The sequence below is a fragment of the Pleuronectes platessa genome, chromosome 14, assembly GCF_947347685.1.
Source record: "Pleuronectes platessa chromosome 14, fPlePla1.1, whole genome shotgun sequence".
Lineage (NCBI taxonomy): Eukaryota > Metazoa > Chordata > Actinopteri > Pleuronectiformes > Pleuronectidae > Pleuronectes > Pleuronectes platessa.
Window position 1 is genome coordinate 25,555,090 of NC_070639.1, and position 15,069 is coordinate 25,570,158.

General features: G+C 43.8%; 1 protein-coding gene across 1 annotated transcript in view; it reads right to left on the reverse strand.

The window, feature by feature from the left end:
- ttn.1 (titin, tandem duplicate 1) overlaps nucleotides 1-10,087 on the reverse strand; it is a 149,774-nt gene extending 139,687 nt beyond the window's left edge. The window contains 20 exon segments of the mRNA XM_053439232.1: nucleotides 366-534; nucleotides 620-784; nucleotides 871-1,091; nucleotides 1,249-1,490; nucleotides 1,596-1,823; nucleotides 2,135-2,235; nucleotides 2,348-2,490; nucleotides 2,651-2,860; nucleotides 2,979-3,051; nucleotides 3,247-3,505; nucleotides 3,599-3,661; nucleotides 4,114-4,374; nucleotides 4,735-4,842; nucleotides 4,950-5,129; nucleotides 6,383-6,602; nucleotides 6,827-7,047; nucleotides 7,197-7,282; nucleotides 7,786-8,073; nucleotides 9,370-9,573; nucleotides 9,997-10,087. Of these exon segments, the coding sequence (XP_053295207.1) occupies nucleotides 366-534; nucleotides 620-784; nucleotides 871-1,091; nucleotides 1,249-1,490; nucleotides 1,596-1,823; nucleotides 2,135-2,235; nucleotides 2,348-2,490; nucleotides 2,651-2,860; nucleotides 2,979-3,051; nucleotides 3,247-3,505; nucleotides 3,599-3,661; nucleotides 4,114-4,374; nucleotides 4,735-4,842; nucleotides 4,950-5,129; nucleotides 6,383-6,602; nucleotides 6,827-7,047; nucleotides 7,197-7,282; nucleotides 7,786-8,073; nucleotides 9,370-9,573; nucleotides 9,997-10,087 (3,533 nt within the window).
- Nucleotides 10,088-15,069: the final 4,982 nt, after the last annotated feature.

Genomic DNA, 15,069 nt, shown 5'->3' on the forward strand with positions numbered 1-15,069 from the left:
AGTTGTCATCTGCACTCTCTTCTCATGATTAAAACTCTTGTAATAAATGACTAGAAACCAGAATCTAGGGGAATCTACATGTTCCTCTGGTTCTTCTTTGTAAAAGTGAAACTGAATCAGATCTACTCAGTTTTGGAATTAACAACATACGAATATGCAACTCCTCCATTGATTAAAAGCCAAAGCTCTAACTTACTGGATCTATTTGTACATTTTTAGTTGGATCTATGGACTGAAGAAATTAATACACTAAATAAAAGTTGATTATGAGTCATTTTTTGACAATTGTAATAAATAGTGTATGTGAATAAGTGTTGTACCTTCAGTTTACTGTCTCTCTGTTGATATAAAAATATCAAACAAACCTGATGTTGGGGTGCTTGTGCGGTGAGATGATGTCACTGTTTTTCAGCCAGACGATATCAGGCAGAGGGTTTCCCATGGCTCTAACAGCCAGTTCCACCAGAGTGCCCTGTTTCACACTGATGTTCTTCAGCTTGTCGGTGAACTGAGGTCGCACCAACGTTTCTTTAACTGTGAATACAAGAAAACTTAAACTCATTACATTAATCTGCTTCTAAATGACAGAGAAGAGTTGTGGTGGAAATAGAAACTGTACCATCGACAGTGAGAGTGACGGAGAGGGACGAGCGTCCAGCTCTGTTCTGAGCGATGACTGTCCATTCTCCAGAATCTTGTGGCATGGCCGGGACAATGATCAGGGACTGGATACCGTCTTCTTTGACAACGATCTTGTGGGTGTAGTCACTAACCACTTGTTGTCCTGATGAACAGATTCTAATTATTGTCACACCATCAACTCCAGTTAAACTACATGGTATATGAATATTTGATCTGTGTTTTACTCACCATTGTGGAACCAGTAGGTCTCTGGCATGGGCCTGCCAACAACCTTCAAGTCAAATCTGGCAGTTTGTCCCTCAGAGCATTTACATGAGGACGGTTTCATAACAAACACAGGTTTGTAGAGTCTTTCCAGTTGAGCCTCATCTGTCTCATCCAGACGGCGGGCGGGAGAACGGCTGGGAGAGCGACCTGGGGAGCGGCTCATGGAACGAGGAGAGGTGGACCTGAGAAAGAGTTTTCAGTTTGAATGTGTGGACAGGAGTCTGATTTAAAGTGAATGTGTATTACTGGATCCAGTAGAAATGTTGGTGTCCACCACCTCCTGTGGAAAAGATCTGGCTCTTTAGCTGCTAACGCTCCGGCTCAAAGGTTCTGACATACCTGATCCTCTGCATTGCTGGCTGTGGTGTGTATCTCTGAGGTGTGACAGCTCCGGACGGCTCCACATAGAGTTTCCCAGAGCTGACGTCATTTCCCTTCATGTTGGCGGCGAAGGCGGTGTACACGCCCTCGTCCTCAGGCAGCACCACCGGCAGGCGCAGGCTGGCTCGCCCATCCTGAAGAACCTCCATCTGGTACCGGCCACCAGGCCTGATGCGCTGGCCGTCTTTGTACCAAACGATCTGGGAAAAGACGACATTTAACTGTAAGACCACTGTGGAGAATTGACATGTTAAAATTTCTCATAAACATTTAATATTTGTTTATTAAACATAAGTACTCTGTACCTTAGGGAGTGGCGTTCCAGCTGCTTTGCAGTGGAAAGTGACGCCCATTCCCTCAATGATCCTGTAGTTTTTGACCGGCGTGTCGAAGGCCGGCTGCACGGCGTCTGTGGCGGTGGCGGTCACCATCAACTCTCCGTCCTCTGTCACAATCTCTCTGTAGGTGATACTCATGATGTGGAGCTCGATCTCCTGGATGATCCTCTGCTCGATGGCAGAAAGGTGAAACTCCTACCCATGTGACAAGAGATCAGGTCTATTATCCATGACTGTCTATCACTTTCAATCAATCAATCTCTATCTGTTGATAATAGGTCCTGGTTATCAAGATTTGTCTCTTTTTGAACTTCATTAAGAATTAATTTCTGTGGTTGCACCACTGTGCCTGTTGCTGTATGAATTTGTTTCTGGATCTGCATCTCGAGGGGGTTTCAGTAGATGTCTCAACCACAGTGACACAGCATCGCTCCCTGTTACAAGACTCATGATGATCTCACCTGTCCTGAGATGATGGTGGTGGTCATCCTCTCCATTGTCGTCACAACGACGGGGGGGACGTCTGCCACTTTGGGCTCCTGCACCACTGTGGTCACTTCAGTCTTAAAGGTTTCTTCCTGTTTCTTCATGTAGACTTCGTATTCATCTGTCAGAAACCAATCGTCACATGAAACTAAACACATCTTGAAATGATTTTGTTCTGAAGTTCTAGAAGACACAAGTTGTCTTCTCTCAGGACACGATGGTGGATCACGTACCTTCCTCCAGCAGGCTGGCTGAGGCTGAGACTTCTCCAAGCTGATTCTTCACAAACACAGAATATTCTCCGGCGTCATCTGCGAAGGTCATGGAGATCTCCAACCTGCACTCTCCAGTCTCCTTCTTGTAGGCGACTTTATATCTGATGGACAGTGAAGGGTGATGACTAGTGACCCCTGCAGGCTGCAGTGTTCATTACAGATGCCTTCTTCACAAACATCATTATTTTAACTGTCCTGACAGACTTTGAGTTGAAACATAAAGTTTGTCCTGAAGATGGAGCAAAGAGAGGAAACACAAACCTGTATCCGGTGGTGAGCGGCACGCCGCTCTTCTTCCAGATGATGTGGGGCTTGGGGCTTCCTCCCACCTGACATTCGAATAGGACGCTTCCTCCCTCCTCCAGCTTCTGAACGCTGGGTTTCTGGATGAAGAAGGGAGCAGCGGCAGCACTGTCGGACTCCTCCATGCTCACCTGAGACATGGTTTCCTCTGTGGCTTCTTCGGTTACACTGGAAACACTAATATCGTTTCAGGATTATCAGGGCCGAGCTCACATTATACAAATAAATCAGTTGAGGAATTGCGGTTGATCAATGTTAACTTTAACAAAGTGTCTGATGGACTCACAGCTTCTCTTGAGCAGTTTCAACATGTTCGGTGACGACAGCCATCTCCTCCCTGCTCTCGATGTCCTCGGACACTGAAAGAGAGAGAGCGTTGGTTTCAAGAGGACAGCACCGTGGGCCAATGACTAGATGAACAACTAAGAGGTGAAGGACTTCATAAAGAGGAAATATTAAATGAAAAGAGAAGAGGCTCCACGTAACCGAGAGGATTTTCAGAAGGATAATGACAAATTTCCATTTGTGATTTGCTAAAAATCCAAAGCCCAAACCTTGGACGAGCAGGTAGCAGGAGGTGCTGACTGTCCCCGCCTCGCTGGTGGCGGTGCAGGTGAAGCGGCCGCTGTCTTCAGCGAACGCCTCGCGGATCACCAGCCGGGCGAATCCACTCTCGTAGCTGATCTGAAAATCGATAGAGCACTCCATCTTGTAGTCCTCTCTGAACCACATGATGACCGGCGCAGGCTGACCGCTGATCTGACACTCCAGGGTCACGGACTCGCCCTCGGTCACGGTTGTGTTTTTCAAGCCCTACAGACAAGATACAAAATTTTTTAGAAAATGTAATATTCCCAAATCTGCGTGGGAACATTTAAAGGTTTTGTGGAGAACTATGCTACTTACAGACTCCAGTGTGGGTGGAACCACGGCTCCACCTGCAGAAGGAACATCTGCTGCCTCCACCACCTGCAATGTAGTAACAGACTTGTTAGCACAAAGAGCCGCAGCAGATTTTTCACTCAATCGTAAAAATCCAACATGTTCACACCGACAGACGACAAGACTGAGAACATGTGAAGACAAGACTACACAGCACAAGAAGGTGAGGAAGAGGTGAGAATGATGTTGTCAATATCATCAAAAAGCAAGTTGAAGTTATTATAGAAACTTTTATCCAAGATTTGAACAGAAATCAAGAAAACCGGACTTTTGACAAACTAGTTCTGTGGATCAAATGTAAAGTTTGGTGCTGAAAGGATGAGAAGCTTCTCTGAAATCTGCTCCTCAGCTTCAGGAGAAGATACCTCGCTCTGGTTAAAGAACCTGTTATTGCTGATTAAGTAGAAACAATCTGACGTTCATCTGCTCGTCAGGTTTTCTTGTCCTGCTCAGTCCAAGACTCAAACTGGAGCACAAACCTGGGCTCCCCAGTCCTCGACCATTCTCTCCATGCCCCCCGAACACACCACCCCCCTCTGTATCTCTGCGCCATAATGACTCTGATATGTGTCGGGGAAATCTTTGAACGGCGGAGGAGTGGGCTCTGGCGTCCCTCTGGTCTCGTGCACTCTCCGAGATGGACTGGCCGACTTGACAGGCTTGATGATCTTTCGAGTGGCAGCAGAGGATGAAGATAACTCTCTCTGCAGAGTAGCGATAGCGGAGCCGGCGATGGAAACCTGACCGAGCCAAAGAAGAGGAACAGCCACACCATCATCAAGAAGAGGCCGAGTGCGTGTTAAACCACAGCACGTTAGTTCTATTAAAGCGATGATGGAGGAAAGTGAAGCTGGATTAATAAATGATGACTGCATTTAGTTTGTGTGAAGAAAAACATATTGTTATTATATTTGATCACTCAGGCAACACCTCACAATAACAGGCAGTAATAATGTCGGACGTTTTTTTCTAACCTACTTGTTCAAACAGTCTTTATCGTCCTTTTCACTCAAACTGCTGATGCTAGCAGTTAATAATGTTTGTTATTGGTTTTAATTGGTTTTGAATTCAGAAGATTCTCAGCTGTCGCCTCCTCTTACCTCAGAGCTAGACTCAGGTTTTGGGACAGAAACTTTAGAAACTGTGAAATGTGGAACAGGAGACGAGACCAGACCAGTGTCCACGAGGATTTCTGTCGCTTTCTGAATCTGGAGCAGCCAACAGAGTTCAGTGTGTTACAACCAGAGCACGACATCAGGAAAGATTCACTTTGACAAGCAATGGAATCATTGTGGTGTCACTCTGCCTATCTAACCTGAGGCCGGGCCGGTTCAGGTGTGAACTGAGCAGTTAGCATCCAGCCGCCTCCAACCTGCTGCCCTAACTCGGCCTCTCCGGCTCCACCAGCCTCCACCTGAGCGGGCTGACGGACACGAGCCAGGTCGACGGCAGCCATCACTGTGGCCACCGCTCCGGATCTCTGCCCCCCCGCGGCCTGGAGACACAACGAGCAGCACATAGATCTCAGGACATCCACCACAGGACGGAGGCACAGAGACAGGCAGGACCACGGGGACATGTCGTAATATTCAGCGTCCTCAAATGATTCATTGGTTAATTTTAAACCTCATATATTATTGACATATGTTCTGAACCTGGATTTTCTTTTAAACACAAATACAAAATCAACAGTTGTGTGAACATGTACACGTGTTGACACAACAACAACAACAACAACAACAATAACAACAACAACAACAACAACATGCTTGATTATCTGTTCAACATGCAGAAACAAAAACTGTGAAATCAGCAGAGAAGAAAAGAAGCTGCTGTGACGTGAAACCACAAAACTCCAACAGAGGGCGGAGCTGTGAAGCTTCAGCTCGTGATGGAGCAAGAGACATCTGCTCCTCAGGCCGCTGGTCCTCGAGCAGACGTCTCGGTCTAACACCTGAAGGAGTCTCTTCATCAGAGACATCTCAGTTCTGAAATGTTAAAGTTCCTGCATCTGAATCAAGGAGGACAACCTCTCCATTTGAAACTGGGGACAAGTCTTTGTGGTTAAAGACAGAGGAGACAGAATAAACCTCACTGTCTCTTCATCACTCACATCGTCTGATGACAACACCAGATCGCTCTCACAGCACAACTCGTCTTCTTCATCCTGAATTATGTTTGACTCGTCTGACTGATCGGAACCGTGAACATTTGGGTCCCACGTCCTCGTTCTGTGTAAAACTCGACTCACGTTGCGTTTCAGATGTTTCAGAATCCACTGGGATAGTTTGAGGCTAATAACCAAAGCAAAGGGAGCTCACAGGACTTCATGCAGAAGAAGTGAAGAGCATTTAAGAAAGAATTCAAAAGAGTGGGCCCATGGTGACGACGTCTGATGAGGATGAAATTTCAGGTTTTTAACTGAAACTTCAGTTCAGAGACGAGTGAAATGTTAAAAAGTAACGTGATGATTTATGGAGGTTAATTTAAGAGAAATCTGACGTAGCAGACAACTGTACAGTTAAGAAATGAAGAGAAAGAATTTTATTTATGTTCATTAAATCTGCAAGGAGACACTTTGCCATGACTTTCATAGTTTCAAATAAAGTTTCATATAAAACTTTCAAAATACAAATGTTTCACCATGTTTCAAAAAATAAAATACTGACGAGACGACGGATAAAAAAACTATTTTCTTTTCTCATGTTTATGAAAATATTCTAAATGTCAAATAAAAATGACCCTCACCTCTTTGACCCCGACGACCTGTTCCCAGTGCTGCTCCTGACCCAGGTGGGTGATGGTGGTCGTACTGGTCATACTGGCGAAGCTGGCCTCAGCCACGTAGTCTCCCTGCTTCCATGGTGGCAAGACGTCGGCGCCGGCGGCCCCCTGCCTTCGTGTGGAGATGGGGGACTTGACTGGCCTGATGGGGGAGACTGAGAGTCTTGAAGTGGGAGAAGCAGGCCTGGAGACGGGGGAGGGAGGTCACGTTACAGGCCGACAGAGGCCAACCCCCAAAAGCATCATCGCCGCGCTCACTCGCCGCTAATCGACACCAGCGTACGGTGGCCCTGAGCGGCAGGACCACACATGTCTGAAATCTTGTTGCATCTCTGTGGTTGTGTTTTGCACCTCAGAGCCACCGCACATAAACTTTATTAAATCAAATCAAATGTAAGCTCCACCCACCTGACTGGTGTGGGCGTTGGCGCCTTAACATGTCTGACGGGTGACGGGGACTGCTGGCGTCCTCCTGTCACCTTGGCGACCAGCGAGGACTGGGTCGGGGACTTGGACATGGGTTTGGGAGGGACTCGGGGAGGAGTCTTGTGAGCCAGCTGGTGTGTCACCTCGCCGGCCTCCCCCTGGATCTCCATCATGGCGGTGGCCTGGAAACTGGCCTCCATTCTCTAAGGACAAACAAGAGGTCAAACCAGAGGTCAAACCAGAGGTCAAACCAGAGGTCAAACCAGAGGTCAAGATGATGAGACAGACGATCGCTCTCAGAACGTGACTCGTTATGTTTTACATGATTCAAAATGTCTGCCGTCGTTCCTACCTGCTCCACTCGGGTTTGCCGAGTTTGTGAAATCTGAGAGGTTGAAATCACAGTCTTGGTTTTCTTTGCTGGAACAGCTTCTTCCCCTGAAATTTAAATTGTAATAATAATAATAACAATAACACAGGAGCAACAGCTCGAGGACTTTCTGAAGAAAGATCAGACTCATAAATCAAAGAGACTTAGCTGCCGAGCACAGATATTTTTACAAGCTGATTACTTATGTTATTATTACTATTTTTAATTGTATCTAATTTGCCTTGTGTTGGTTTATGTAAAATGTTATTTTTGTATTGTTTTAATTGTACCATTAAAGGGATCTAAGCAGAAGCATCATCTCAGTGTCTGTAGATTATGATTTGTTACGAATGACTTCATCATTTTTATTTAATAAACAAAAATCTGAAGTTACTGAACAATGCCTCAAAAAAGCAAAATTTTAATCTAGAAATAAACATTCAATAAAATCTGTTAAAATTGTCTTCAAACAGTTCAATGTGTGAGAATCCTCTAGTCAGTTTAATTAGCTCAAACTCAAATATGAAAATGTCATGTGACTGTGTTTAACTCGACAGTTGAAGGTCCTCACCCTGAACCAGCAGCTCAGCAGTGGATGTGGCCCGTCCGCTGCTGTTGGTGGCCGTCACAGAATACGTCCCAGAATCCTCTGGGAAGGCCTCGGCTATGAGCAGACTGTACAGGTCTCCCTCCTGGAGGATCCTGAAGTCGGCAGAGCTCTGGATCTCTGCTCCCTCCCTGTAGAACTTCACCACAGGTGCTGGAATACCTGTGACTCGGATGTCCAGCCTCACCTGGCTGCCCTGTGTCACTGAGGAGCTCTGCAGCCTCTGAAGGAAGTTGGGCGGCGCCGTCTCCGCTGAGAAGGAAAGAGTTGATAGATTAAAGCCAAGATCAAAAGCTGTTTCCTGGATTAACATCTGGTCTCAGGTCCCAACCAGAATGTCAAGTAACAACCATTAGCTCTGAAAACTCACCTGTACTTTAAATCTACCTGAGGTCTCACCTGTGACCAGGAGTTAAACTACCTGAGGTCTCACCAATGACCAGGAGTTAATCTATCTGAGGTCTCACCTGTGACCAGGAGTTAAACTACCTGAGGTCTCACCTGTGACCAGGAGTTAAACTACCTGAGCTCTCACCTGTGACCAGGAGTTAAACTACCTGAGGTCTCACCTGTGACCAGGAGTTAAACTACCTGAGCTCTCACCTGTGACCAGGAGTTAAACTACCTGAGGTCTCACCTGTGACCAGGAGTTAAACTACCTGAGGTCTCACCTGTGACCAGGAGTTAAACTACCTGAGCTCTCACCTGTGACCAGGAGTTAATCTACCTGAGGTCTCACCTGTGACCAGGAGTTAAACTACCTGAGGTCTCACCTGTGACCAGGAGTTAATCTACCTGAGGTCTCACCAGTGACCAGGAGTTAAACTACCTGAGGTCTCACCAGTGACCAAGAGTTAATCTACCTGAGGTCTCACCTGTGAACAGGAGTTAATCTACCTGAGGTCTCACCTGTGACCAGGAGTTAATCTACCTGAGGTCTCACCTGTGAACAGGAGTTAAACTACCTGAGGTCTCACCTGTGAACAGGAGTTAAACTACCTGAGGTCTCACCAATGACCAGGAGTTAATCTATCTGAGGTCTCACCTGTGACCAGGAGTTAAACTACCTGAGGTCTCACCTGTGAACAGGAGTTAAACTACCTGAGCTCTCACCTGTGACCAGGAGTTAATCTACCTGAGGTCTCACCTGTGAACAGGAGTTAAACTACCTGAGGTCTCACCTGTGAACAGGAGTTAATCTACCTGGGGTCTCACCTGTGACCAGGAGTTAAACTACCTGAGGTCTCACCTGTGAACAGGAGTTAATCTACCTGAGGTCTCACCTGTGAACAGGAGTTAATCTACCTGAGGTCTCACCTGTGACCAGGAGTTAAACTAGCTGAGGTCTCACCTGTGACCAGGAGTTAAACTACCTGAGGTCTCACCTGTGACCAGGAGTTAATCTACCTGAGGTCTCACCAGTGACCAGGAGTTAAACTACCTGAGGTCTCACCAGTGACCAAGAGTTAATCTACCTGAGGTCTCACCTGTGACCAGGAGTTAAACTACCTGAGGTCTCACCTGTGACCAGGAGTTTAAAGGTCTCACCTGTGACCAGGAGCTCAGCTGTGCTTGTGGCTTGTCCAGCACCATTGGTGGCTCTGATGGAGAATCTTCCGCTGTGCGCGGCAGTCACAGCGGGGATCGTCAGAACAGCGCGGCCGTCGCTGAACGAGATCTGAACGCCGGGCAGAGCAGCAGCGGAAAGAACCTGGCCATCACGGAACCAGCTCACCTCAGGAACTGGAGAACCTGCAGAGAGAAGAAACAGAATAAGTGAAAGACTTGTAACTATCAAACTTTAAACATGTAAAACAATCTCTGTTCACAAATTAAAATCAATATTATTCAATGTTAATTAATGTCTTGAACAATAAAATATGAAATTCAAGTAGAAGTTTAGCTAAAAAACTAATTTGAATCTGTTTCAAAAGAGTTTGAAATTGTATGTTTTGAGAAAATTATTAAAGAATAAAGAATGTTATTGTCCTTTGTAACCAAACAACTATGAAGCATAATTTTTGAGATGAGATCTTAAATTGTAATCTCAGAATCAAAATAAAGGAATATATCAAACCACTAAGACTGAAATTAAAGTAAAACATAATTGGAAAGTATGCAAAACTTTTCAATTACAAGGAATTTCAGATTTTGTAGAACCTTTTAGTTTCTTACCACTAACTTGAGCCTGGAACGTCGCGGCACTACCCTCTAGTGCCACGACGCTCTGCAGCGGCTGCGTGAACGTCGGTGCCTGCGTGGACATGATGGTCGGCAGCCTGCGGCGAGAGAGAGAAACAAATTAAGACACCAGAAGTTGTATAATATTTGAAACGATTTTACTGATGGAGCTCCGATTGGAGCAGGAGGAACGTCTCGTTTCCTTCAGTCGAGGAAACACAGGGTTCAACTTTCTCCACAAATAGACGCCGGCATCTGTCACAGCTCAGGTTCCAGCTTCATGGAGCGGAGGATGTTCACATGTTTTACATTTAACCAGTTTTTATTGTTACAGCATTCAAAAATAATATTAATAATTTAATAAACTTGTTTAGAAAACAAACAAGCTGCGTCAACAGGTCTCTACCAACATGTCCCATCATGCACCTGGACACTTTCTCTCAGCACAGCCTCGTCTTGTAAAACAGTGACGAAGAAGAAGATGATGAAGATCCTCAGGACCCAGATGAAACTGATCTACAGGACGACCACATCAGACAACTGAAGACTTTCAGCAGGTCAGAACCAGCAGCATAACTAACCAGCAACAGAACTAACCAGCAGCAGAACTAACTAGCAGCAGAACTAACCAGCAGCAGAACTAACTAGCAGCAGGTCAGAACCAGCAGCAGAACTAACCAGCAGCAGAACTAACCAGCAGCAGAACTAACCAGCAGCAGAACTAACCAGCAGCATAACTAACCAGCAGCAGAACTAACCAGCAGCAGAACTAACCAGCAACAGAACTAACCAGCAGCAGAACTAACCAGCAACAGAACTAACCAGCAGCAGAACTAACCAGCAACAGAACTAACCAGCAACAGAACTAACCAGCAGCAGAACTAACCAGCAACAGAACTAACCAGCAACAGAACTAACCAGCAGCAGAACTAACCAGCAACAGAACTAACCAGCAACAGAACTAACCAGCAACAGAACTAACCAGCAACAGAACTAACCAGCAGCAGAACTAACCAGCAGCAGAACTAACCAGCAACAGAACTAACCAGCAGCAGAACTAAGCTATAACTGAAAATCAGAAACGGATCTTGTGTCTTCATGTTCAGATTTTTTCATGACGAGACGTTTCGTGAACTTTTCCATCGAAGTGAGAAATGAATCAAGTTTTATTTCCTGACCCTCGTGTTGATGAAGTTGACTCATCGATTTTTACATCATCTGAACTTTAACCTTGACGAGAGTAAAACTACAAAAAACTCAACAGGAAAACAAAGGTCAAACCAAGAGAGATGATGTCACTTCCTGTCTCAGGAAATAAGAAGATTTCCAATATTAATGAGAAAAGACAGAATGTAAAAGTTCCGGATCAGTAACGAGTCGATTCTGTTGTTTCTTCTTCAAGTTCGGTGGAAAAGAGAAGAATCTGCTGCAGCGGTGGGGGGGGGGGGGGGGACAGGGGGGAGACAGGTGAGGCAGCTAGGAGCTATAAATGTCGGGGGAGTGTCGGGAGGATGATGCTGACAGACGGCAGCAGCTGGAGGTCGACCACGTGTTGGAGGCGTCAGACGAAACATTATGAAACTGACGTGAGAAAATATCTTCAGGATAAAATATGAGAGACAGATGAACGATAAAGAAAAAACAAAGTGAAGTAATGTTGATCCATTAACAGTCTCAATGTTTTTCTTCATTTTTATAAGTTTTGACTCATGAGAAAAGGAAACAAAGTCAAAGCAGAATGATGCAGTTTGATAAATATAAAAAATATACTGCTCAGAAAAAAGAAGAGTTTAATCATTTTAATCTTAGATCTTCATTTAATTTATGGAAAACACATTTTAACGTCTTTAGTTGAAACAGATCAAACACGAGAGGATATTTAAATATTATTGACTATTTTCATTTTGTGATGATTAAGTAAAGTTTTTTTCTTTATTGAAACAAATGTTAAAATAAAACCTGAAGGGAGGCTTAATGGCAGGGGGCGGGGCTTAGACAAGAAGAAAAAACTTTAAAACATTTACGACTTTAACGACTTCGTTTCAGCTGCAACACAAAGAAAGGAAGGAAAATAAAATGTTGACTTTTACAAACTAAAGGGAAAATCCTTTAAAAAGATTCAAACTGTCACCGGCAATTTTTTACTTTAATAAATATAATAAAGATGTAATCAGGTTGTGAAAAACACACACTTACACACACACACCCTCAAACTTAAACAAACCTTACACACACAGACACACACACTCACTTACATACACATAAACTCACACACACGTTTAAATTTCACGTTAAAATCTTTAAAATGTTTAAATGTAACGTGAGATTTGTATTCATTTAATCTTTTTGTTTCAGAATTTACATAAAAATCTAAACACATCAACATTATTCATTCATAAAAAGTAAAGATTCTTTTGATCTAATGCCATTTATAATTATTTATCATATCACCCGAGTTCTAAATGACAAAAAAGGTTTTATCACAAACAAATTAAAAGCAGAGAAGAAAAGCGTCGACTTACAATAACTTAAAAAAGTTAAAGTGAGAAAAAGATGTCACACTTCACTGTTTCTTAAATTTCAATACGATGAAGCCTTCGCGCTCCACGAGTTTTTGTACAAATTCAATTTTTAATTCTTCAGGTGAAAATATTTGTCTGCTGTGTTTCTATGAAGATATTTTATTTTGAAAATACTTATTATTGAAACTGTTATGTTTTAGCTACTAATACATTTGTGATATATATAAATAAAAGATCCCCCCCCCACGTAACAATTCGTTTTATTCTCGTTTTCTTTTTCTTCTGACACAAATTTTTATTTTAAACATCTATAAAGTATTAGTGTTAGTATTATTTAGTTTTTACTCAATTAATTGACTCATCAAGTGATGTCATCGGCCTTTATATATATTGTTTATTCAAAACTATTCAAAACTAAAAATAATTTATAAAAATATATAAAAATAATAGAACTTATATGTATTTCAACTATTTTATTCCTAACGTCCAACACAATACATTTTATATTATATATTACATATCAAAAGAAACAACGTAGCATATTAGAGTCACAACTAAAGCAGCACAACACAAAACAGCACTGATATGATCCAGTAAATTTACTTTAAAATGTCACATGATTCATAAACGCCACAAAACACATTCACACATTCATCACCACGACAATGCAGAACATGTAAATTGTTCTTTTCTCATTATAAATGTTTAGATACATGAAATAAAGTCGGCTGATAATCAAAATTCAACCTGATTGACAGATGCAGGTCTTTTTAAACTTTGACGTCCTCAGATTTTCAGTTGATCGAGATCTTTTGAATCAATGATCAATACACATCTTTAAAAAGTGTCGTCGGACTCAGCTCATATTTACAGAGCGGAATCTGAGCGACAGATATGGACGTGACCAAAAATACACCCACTCCCTCCCCCCCCTGACCCCCGCAGGCTGAGTGACAGCCACCATGTGGCACATAGCTGGAACTGATACCCTGCAGCTGATTCCCTTAAAAAGCCATCGGCCGCCCAGCGACACTCCGCTCTCATGCATCAGCTGCTATTCTGGGCTGCTCTCAGATCTGCATGAGGCCCAGTGCAACTCAGACATTAGAAAATGTGGCACAAAGACTCGAAAACAGTAAAAGACAAGAGTCCTCTAAGTCTGAGGTCCCATGAAACACATGAGTCAGCACAGGTTGGACAGGACATGTGGGGACACGGAGGTTACTCACTTGTACCTGGGACTGATGGGACAGACCCCAGCTGTAGAGCTTCCTTCTCTTTATCCACAAGCTTTTCCACAAAATTCCAAGTTGAGAACTGTCGAGCCTCCGAATATTCCCCCCCGAACTAAACAAAACTACACAGTTAGGTCCGTGTAGTTCTGCTTCCCTCCTCGCTATCCCTCCACCGAGGCGAGGTTGGGAATGCTCAGAAGGGCCCAGACGGTGGTTCAGCTTTTTATAGCAGGGGGACCACCTGCATCACCGCCCAGCCGGCGCTCCCTATTGGCCAGTCAAGACCCCCCGGGGGCATGATGGGACATGGCAGCCATTTATGCAACCTCCAGCCTGTCAGTCACAGGCGATCGTTCTTTGATTCATATGAAAGTGCGACGTTTGTCTGCAGCTCGTTCACACGTCACGTTTGTGTGTTTGTTAGAAACCAGCATCGATTTGTTCTGAAGGAAAAACTCATGTGTGTCGTTAAAAAGCTTCTGAGACCAAAAGGAGGCTGAGGCTGTTCCTGTCACTCAAACTCCCCCCAGCCCCGCCCCCGTCGTTACAACACACCAATATCACTGTTTACACAACTACACCCAGCTGTCAATCATCCATCACCCAATCCAGTGACGGCACAACTACGAATCTCTACAGATCAAAGGTTTACTGGAGCTGCTTAAATGACAACAATAACAATAACTGAATTAATATTGAACCTGTCATGTTATAACGACCACGACTTCAAAACTCTAATGGTACAAACGACTTGTTGAACTCCACAGGTTTGAGTCTGTGATGATCGGCACTAACACTCGTCCTTTAGGTCTCAGTGAGACACTGTGTTCCTGCAGAGTCACAACATGCTGAAGTGATTCATGATTCAAATCTAGAGTTGTGTTTGTGGGCAGATGGAAAAGAGAGAGAGGGAATCGAGGGGCGGGATCCACAGGAGGCATCTCCAGTGGATCCTGTTCTAAATGAAACAGATTCAAGTTTATTACGAAACATTCTCGTCTCAGTGAATTCTGTGTCTTTGACAACTTAAGCAACAAGTTGAAAAACTAGTTGGAGTCAGACTGTGGATATGAAGCTGCATAATATCAGATCTATCATAGATACACTTACTGTGAATGAGCCTAATAAACCTGATCAGGTTCATATTTTTATTACCAGAAACTTCATCAGCTACTTTAACACCTTTGTCTGGTCCATTTATAAAAGGCATCTTCTCCTCGGTATCAAAGAACAAGAAACTGAAAATTAAACTGAAGTTTGAGAAACAGAAGTTAAAGAGATGTCAGAATAAATCCAAACATTCTTCTTTG